The sequence below is a fragment of the Epinephelus moara genome, chromosome 24, assembly GCF_006386435.1.
Source record: "Epinephelus moara isolate mb chromosome 24, YSFRI_EMoa_1.0, whole genome shotgun sequence".
Taxonomy (NCBI): Eukaryota; Metazoa; Chordata; class Actinopteri; order Perciformes; family Serranidae; genus Epinephelus; species Epinephelus moara.
The window spans coordinates 1831846-1840171 of NC_065529.1; the positions used below are offsets into that span (position 1 = coordinate 1831846).

The window sequence follows — 8326 nt, forward strand, 5'->3', positions numbered from 1 at the left end:
TCCCCATTGTGTTCCGTTGTGTGTGTTTAGAGATGTTAAAACAACATATTAATGCAACTGCTATGTTTCCTGCCTTTTTTGGATAAGCGGGGAACATAGAGCCTTTTTTTAGTAAGAGGGAAACATAGAACCCGGGAAACATAGAACCTTTTTTGTGTAAGCTGGAACATAGAACCTTTTTTGCAGGGTTAAATGGGGAACATAGAACCCGGGGAACATAGGGATGATCCCACTGGGACCTCTTGGAGGGTTGGCTAAAGTTCCAGTGCCTGTTGGCAAGAGTGTCTGATCACACTAAACCCAGTATTTCTCTCCAAAATCATCTTCCCTTCAAGGCTGAACCATGGCTGTTACTCCTCCAACAGTCCTGTCTTGTTCTTATCTCAGGCTAATCAGAGTCATCTCTTTAATGCGCCTTTTTATATCAACCTTTACCAACCCTCTTGAAGTTAATGCTCCCTCAGCTGTCCACCTTGAAAGTTTATGAGTTCATCAAGACCAACTTAAATGCTCCTTAATTCCCAGATGACAAGCGGTAAAGTCCCCAACAGATGTGAGCATCGGGCTTTCAGTTTTGCAGTAGTGCTGCTGCCTACAGAACTTTTCTGATAATAACAGAAAAGGCTGTCTCTCTGTGTGATTGTTTTGCACTGTCATTGCTGCCATTAGAAGAGAACATGTTTGAAAAAGAAAAATCAATTGGAGGAGAACAGCTGTGCGAGGAGTGTCTTTTTTCCTGGGAAAGAACACAGAGCACTGCACTGTAAAAATTGAAATCTTGGGAAAGACACTTTGCAAGGAGGCCAAAGTGGTTCAGAGGCAGCAAATTATCTAGTGTACCAATATAAGTCCTCACTGAGATGATGGTTCAATGACAAGGGGCTGCTTCTTCCATTACTCAGCCAGCTGCAGCAATTAGGCGAGAGATAGGTGGTAGAAGTTCTTTGGATACATAAAAACGGGTTGCTGGCTACCTCAAATTATGTGTCCATTCCTCAATTACCCTGTAATCTATTCATATTCATTTAGTCCAGAAAAGTCCTCAGATCAAAAGGATTAAAGGGTTTTTCATAAAAAAAATTTTTTTTTTTGTTAAAGATATATTTTTGGGCATTTTTTGCCTTTAATGGACAGGACAGTTAAGTGTGAAAGGGGGAGAGAGTGAGGGGATGACATGCAGCAAAGGGCTACAGGCTGGACTCGAACCCAGGCCGCTGCGGCAACAGCCTTGTACATGGGGCGCCTGCTCTACCACTAAACCACCGACGCCCCAATTAATTAATTATTTTTAACAGGATAAAGTGGTGTTGTGTCGGTATGCCAGGTGCCATAATCCTTGAGTGCCATAACTCTCTCTCTCACTCTGATGCTCTGCCTGTCAGAGCTAGATCAAATGAATAATTGATAATTGATATATGATCTGAACCCTGGTTTTTATACAAGTAATACTGGTTTAAATAAACATTTTGATTGTATTTTCAGATCTTTGCTGAGCAACAGTTTTGTGTGAAAGGAATTAAAGGCCTGTCCCATATAGACACCTATCCCAAGTACGATTTCAGTGGTTTAAGCAAACAATGGCCCGAGCTATTAATCAAGTTTTACAGTAAATCTGTTTTGTAGTGGTCATTTGTAACAGTTTTGTTAGGCACTGACAGACATTTGGGCCTTCTCCATAAACGTGTGTTGGCCTGGCTTGATTCGGTTTGACTCAACTCATCAGCCCGACATGGCAGGGATTTGCAAACCTGCTATTAATGAAGGTGCCAGTGTGTCTACTGCAACTGCTGCTGCAGTTTTAGTTTTATTCTTTTGTGTGATTCTGTAAACTTCTCTATGTTGTTTCACTGTAAATAGTTACAAGTTTAAATTGGTTAAGTGTTTAATAATAAAAAGCTAAAAGTTTAAAATAGTTAAAAGTTCAATTGTAAATAGTTTTTTTTAGTTTTTTTTGTATTTTATATTTTTTTTGTAACACTCTGTAGAGTATATAAAACTATATAAATAATAAACATTTGATATAATGTATGTTTTTTTACATTAGTAATTCATTTTACACATAATTTTACATTATTGTTAGTAATAAATTCATTTAAGCAACAAAAATCTGAGGAGCCACTTGGGAACCGAAATAGCCGGCTCTTTGAGGCAAGCCAAAAGAACCGGCTCTCTAAAAAGAGCCGTAATTCCCATCACTATTGAAAACAGACAATGCATGTAACAGGCTGAAGTTGACACGGCGTCCCAGAACGTCAACAACCAACGCACCCTGGGGACCTTGCCGGTCATATGTCAAAGTGGAAAGTTCATGACCAAATGTTGATAAGTGACAAGGTTGTCGTGAAAATGTGATGAAACAAAAGCCTCTATACCAATGGTTCAATACTTTTTCCCCAGTGTTATTCCACTTTACAGCACCTAACTTTGTTATGGCTTGAAATGTTGTGATTTTTTTTTATCAGTGTAGTTTTATTGAGTAAATATCACAGACTGGTGTAAATTTCATGTGAACAGCTGCATTGGAAATATGTTTAATGAAAAGAAAGTTGATGTGTTGAATAGTTATTGTCTCCACTGGAAAATATCGGCACTTACCTCATGTTCCTGTGTAATACTGTAATTTACCTGTGAATTTGTGACAACATGTTGTTGCCAATTTCTGTAGTGGAAAGATTTGAACTGGGAAGAGCACTATGCTAATAATTTAGATAACAAAGAGTTATTCTCATCTGCCTCCTCTTGTCTTGTGCTTTCTCCCCGTTCACATCGTTCTCCATAGCCTTTGTTGTCATATCACAATACACTCAGCCTGATACATTCTGATTCATCTCCTCCCCCTCCCCCCTCTGCTCCCTACCTGTCACTGAGCTCTATGTGCTGATTCAGCCTATTGTGATGATGCATATATGAGAGTTCCCGGCCCTGATTTGAAGGCATTAAAATGCTGTGGGCAGTGGACAAGAGTAATCTCTCTTTCTGCCAGTGCAACATTCAGCTCAGTGGGAGTTAGCGTGCTGACAGACCCTCTCTCTGCTATACAACAGCAGCACGCCATCGTCTGTGCCTCACTTGCTGTCTGGTTTTGAATGAAAACATACAACTCTAATGTTTTGAACTTAATGAAATGTGCATTATGAACTGCTTTAATGTGCTTCTCTTTTTTTTATGTTGCAGGCGACATGCCTCATTTCCTGTAGAAGTCTCAGAGATCCCTCTAAGCCTTATTGCCCCTCCATGTAGAAGAAGTTACCCCTGTCGGAAATGGAAATCTGCATCTTTTGGGTAAATTGAAAGGTTTTTATTGAAGTCACCTTTTCTTCGTCAGACCACAACTGTCCTAACTGTCTCCTTGATGCTAGTTTACAGTATCAGTCTGTTTATCAGTCTGATAAATCATCTAAATTCTGACCCTGCCATTCCCCATGCTGCTGTTGAGTGTTTCTTTGTTTGTCAGTCTTTTCCTTTTCCTCATAAAGACTTCCACCGTCTACTGTGCACAAGCTGGTAGGTGGCCTCCTCAGCCTCTAAATCCACTCACATAGAAAATGAACAACTCTCATTACAGCCACATAAATTAAGTAGAAGCAGAGTAGGGGAATTGACTACTTTCTGGGATAGAGCTGGCAGAATAGGCCCCTGTGATGACATATCTCTTCCTGCAAATTCCCTCTATCTTTTAGGATGACTTAATGAGTGGTGAAAGAGTTGAAGGATATCTAAAATAAGTGACAAGCCTTGTTGCACTGCTACAACTGTGTAGATTATTGCAAGCATGGTGTTTGCATAAAGCATCTTGCAGCTCATACAGTACAGTGATGCCCTGCCTGGCTGTCCATGTCCTTTCTGTGGGTGCTTTTCCTTGGAGTTCATTACATCTGTTCAGTGAGGCCCTGAGAGTTCCTTAGCATATGAGGAGAGATGAAAACCCTGAGAGCATTGAGCAGTGGGACACAGGCTTCAAAGGCTTCATAGCAATTTCAAAGGGGTTTTTATTCTCGATGCCGTACCCACTGTAGATCTCGCTCTATCCACTTTGCCAGGGGAGGAGGGAGGTAGTGAAAGCCCTAATGAGTCGTGTTTGTTCACGATGTTTATTGATTCTAATTAGCTGCAGAGATGAAGAGAGTATAAAGAATGAGTGCTAAAGACTTGTGATTACAGTGAGGTCTTGAGCTGTCCCACTCTATTTGCAAGTATTTGCCAAAGAACATGAAGAACAAGCGCACATCAATTACAATTGCCCAGGGAGCTGTGTTCAGCATGACGTTTAGGTCAGGCTGGAATTTACAATAAGAGGAAGGTGTGTAGATTGGATAATGGATAATGAATGCAATTATGTTAAACCCCTGAGGGGCATGAAGGAAGTGACACTCTGCTTCAGGTAAAATCACACTGTGACGCAATATGCCACTGTACAGTGAAGCAGCTTCAGAGACAGATTATTGGGCTTTTATATTTGGCAGTTATAAGATTAAATGTGTCAGCAGCAGGAAAAAGGTAACGGCAAGAGACTAGTAAATGCATTTCCTGCAGAAAAATGTGAATACTGACAGCTGTTTAGGTAGGTCTTACAGTAATTAGTAGTATCATTAGAATGTGTGTGTGTGTATCTCAAATGTGCGGGTAGTTGGGCGTGTAAGGTATTGCCAGCGCAGTATCAAATTAGAGTGGTTCTTGACACTTGTTCAAGGCCATGAAAGGGCAGAACCCCACTAAGTTTGTGCTGGTTTACCATTACTATTTGTTGTCTTATGTTGCAGCTGAAATTGTTGTGAGCTGAAATGAGCCAGACACATGAAACTTAATTCCAATAAATGGAAATGATGTGCAAATGCTTCCCAAGAAATATGGCTCTTATTTGCCATGTGGTGGTGCTGTAAATAACACTCAAAAACGCAATTGTGGAAGGTTACACCCCTCATACAAAAGGTCTGACTGACTCGAAATTTGGCACACATATCCAGCTGGAACAAGCTAGATATATTAAACATGGCACCATAAATTAAAATGGTGTCCTAATGCTTCAAATCAAAATAATCCCAATCGGCCTGATGGTAGTGCTATGATTAACGGCTGAGAAAGTGAAAATTTTGACAAGCCATGCCCCTCGCACCATGAGTCTGACTGAATTTAAGTTTAACACACACCTACAACTCAGTGTGCTCTACAAAAGAACCTCTTGGACAATTAAGGCCACTGTGGTGGTTTCTTTGCTATGCTATTTTTATAATGTGAGAATCAGTGATATGAATACTTCTTAAAGGGAAATTTCGGTTTATTTCAAACTGTCTCCTGTCGTCCTAAATTTGTTTCAAGTGACTAGTGACATAAAAATAATAGTTAGTCGTTAGCCTAGATACAGCCGGGGCGCATAGTAGCGTCAGACCTGTTAAACGTAAGTGAACGGGCATACTTCAAGTGCAAAGTTAGTCCACTAAACAAGTTTTTTTTCCACAAAGACCGCCTCATATCGTTAGGATAAATGTCAGAGAACATATAGAAAATGACATGTAAACGTGTTGTCTTACCTTACCGGTGTGGTGCCATGTTTGTTTACATTTAGCTCTGCTTTCCAAAGCGCGGCCGAAATATGGCGAGCTCTAGATAAAGCCCAGCTGGATACTACTCCAGGTGGAGGTGTCTCGTCCTCGGTCACATCCAGACCTTGAAATAAGGCTGCAACCTGTCCCATTCCTTGCAACAGAGGCATTCCTCTTCTGTGGGCATTGGGGCACAGCATTCACAGGTACACCACCAATCTCCAGAGCTACACAGCCTTGCAGCAGCCATTCCTCCTCTCTCGTCCTCTACCTGTTGCGCCTCTCTCTCTCTCCTCCTCCGTTCTTCAATTTCACGAAGCTCTTCGTCAGTGTATTCTGGACACCATGACTCTTTCCAGTCGACTGTAGTAGGAGATGGTGGGTTCGTAAACAGATATGTATTTGCAGTGAGGGTTTCCAATTTTGACCAACACTGAAAGGGGAATCTGTTAACTTTTGGCTTGGTTTTGCCGATTGAGGCAGATCTTTGTCTTATCTTCACCAAACCATTTGCGTTTCACCATCTCATCGAAGGTCTCTTGGAGAAGCATCTCAGAGGATGCATTTGAAGTGCAGTAACTTATGGACCTGAGATGTATGCACTGAAATGCTTTCAGGCCACTCCGCCATGCCAACTCCATATTCACCTGGCACTCTGCTGACTCACAACATACAGTACATGTTGATTTTCACCCCACATTTTGGTCTGAACATGCAGAGGAGTGCTGGCACCATGAAAAGATTTTTGGACATTATAGATTCCATTTTGAGGATCTATAAAAATGTGAGATTTCCTTTATGTCCTTTTGTTTGCTTTCATGTGCCTTTTTAAAAAAAAAAATTGTTCATAATCGCTTGACATACAGGACATTTTTTCTGCTGCACTGATGTCACACGAACTCTTTGCATCTGTCCAACTCCAATGGCTGGCATGGTCCCTGCCACAAGGGTGGAAGGTGAGGGTGATGGAGCTGGCACAGGGGTGGAAGGTGAGGGTGAGGGTGAGGGTGTGGGTGATGGAGATGGCACAGGGGTGGAAGGTGAGGGTGAGGGTAATGGAGCTGGCACCGGGATGGAAGGTGAGGGTGAGGGTGATGGAGCTGGCACAGGGGTGGAAGGTGAGGGTGAGGGTGATGGAGCTGCCACAGGGGTACCAGGCGATGGAATAGCCAACTGTCTCTTTTTGCATATTGCCAGGTGTTTAACAAAATCTGCTTTTCTCACAAGCATTGACTGGTAGTTGATGCAGTGATAATGAAGTTAGGGCCGACAGCCTAAACATCTGTGGATGGTGTACCCTAAAACATAATTTTATATCAACATGATTATTTAAAAGAGAAAATTCCCACAGTCTGAATTAAGTTTGTTATTCAATAGAAATCAGAGAGGGACTAATTTAAATTTATTGCTCAAATTAATTCTCTTGTCACATTCTGACTGCTTGTAATGAGGGCTGCTCCTTAAACTATTATCGTCCACTATCAACAGCTAACCTACAGCAGACTATGAGTTACATGAACTTCTTTTTTAAAATACATAGTTAAGTTTTCGGTCACCAGTGTTGCTATCGGAGGCAGGCAGTTAACTCGTATCTGTACTGGTAGAAAAATATCAGTATTGTGCATATCTGGTATCAATGCATAGACAGACACAAGGTAACTTTATTAGCATTTTCTGAGAGACGTTTCCAAATCTTACCTTCATGGACGACTGCACGACTGAAGTGGCTGTCAAGATGTGCCTGTACTTTGCTCAGTTTTGTTGGTTGATAAACACTTGTGCTGCAGAACGGACAATGAAATTTATTGCAGCATGTGCTGCATCTTTCAATATTTGTCAGTGTTCGCCCACTCTGAATTGAAATATGCACCCTATAAAAGAGACAACATAGTTAGTCAAATCCAAAATTAACCCTTTAAAACTATTTCACAAACCAGCAGATTGTAGTAGCTTCTGTACCGAGGGGCGCTACAGTATTGCGAAAACGTCCTGAATCAAAGTATATCCTAGTAAAACACTGTCAGTATGGGGTTAATAAAATGTGTCTGCAAAAACCTATATAATTAAACCAAATTGTGATATTTCTCTAAGTAACAGAATAGACCCACTGGCTTTCAAAAACACATGTTGGCATGTAACGTTGTGGCATCCATGTAAGCTAGCATGCTAACAAGCTAACGCCGTTGCTGCAAACTATCGTAAAAGTATCATACTCAGCGGACTTTACGATGGGTAAATTTATCGATTTACTTAACGTTAATGCATAATGAAGCGAGCCCACACGTTCCGTCGTCTTGTCCTCTCTTGTTATGGCGTCTTGTCCTCTCTACTCCTTCTAACCATAGGTACTCACTTCTCCTCATGTCATCCTGTCTAGTCCTTCTAACCGTGGGTGGCGCTGGGACGAAAATTGAAGGGTCCTAAAACTGCGGTCCTGAAACTGCAGCCTCTGCGTCTGCAGCTTTACCCTACTCGAATGTATGACAGGGAGGTCACGTTTGAAAACTGGTGATAAACAGCTGTTGTTTAAACATCATAGTCATGATGTTAAACGAATCCTTGTGCACGTTTCATGCAATGTAAATTCTTATTTTAATGTAAATTCAATAGTGCATATTCGACCATTTCTTATATGAAATTTTAGGGAAAGTTCAGCCTCCCTTGTTGTCTCACCCAGGGTACCTTGCATGTCATATCTCGATGTGGAAAGTCCACGACCAAATGTCGATATATGACAAGGTCCAAGTGACAATGTGTTGCTATAGCTGACCCACACTGTGCTCTGC

At 41.3% G+C, this 8326-nt stretch overlaps 1 protein-coding gene across 1 annotated transcript in view; it reads left to right on the top strand.

Moving 5' to 3' along the window:
• The window catches only part of LOC126385440 (uncharacterized), a 220822-nt gene extending 217536 nt beyond the window's left edge, over window positions 1-3286 (top strand). The window contains exon 2 of the mRNA XM_050037158.1: window positions 3175-3286. Within this exon, the coding sequence (XP_049893115.1) occupies window positions 3175-3286 (112 nt within the window). The remainder of the gene's footprint in view (window positions 1-3174) is intronic.
• The last annotated feature ends 5040 nt before the right edge of the window (window positions 3287-8326 follow it).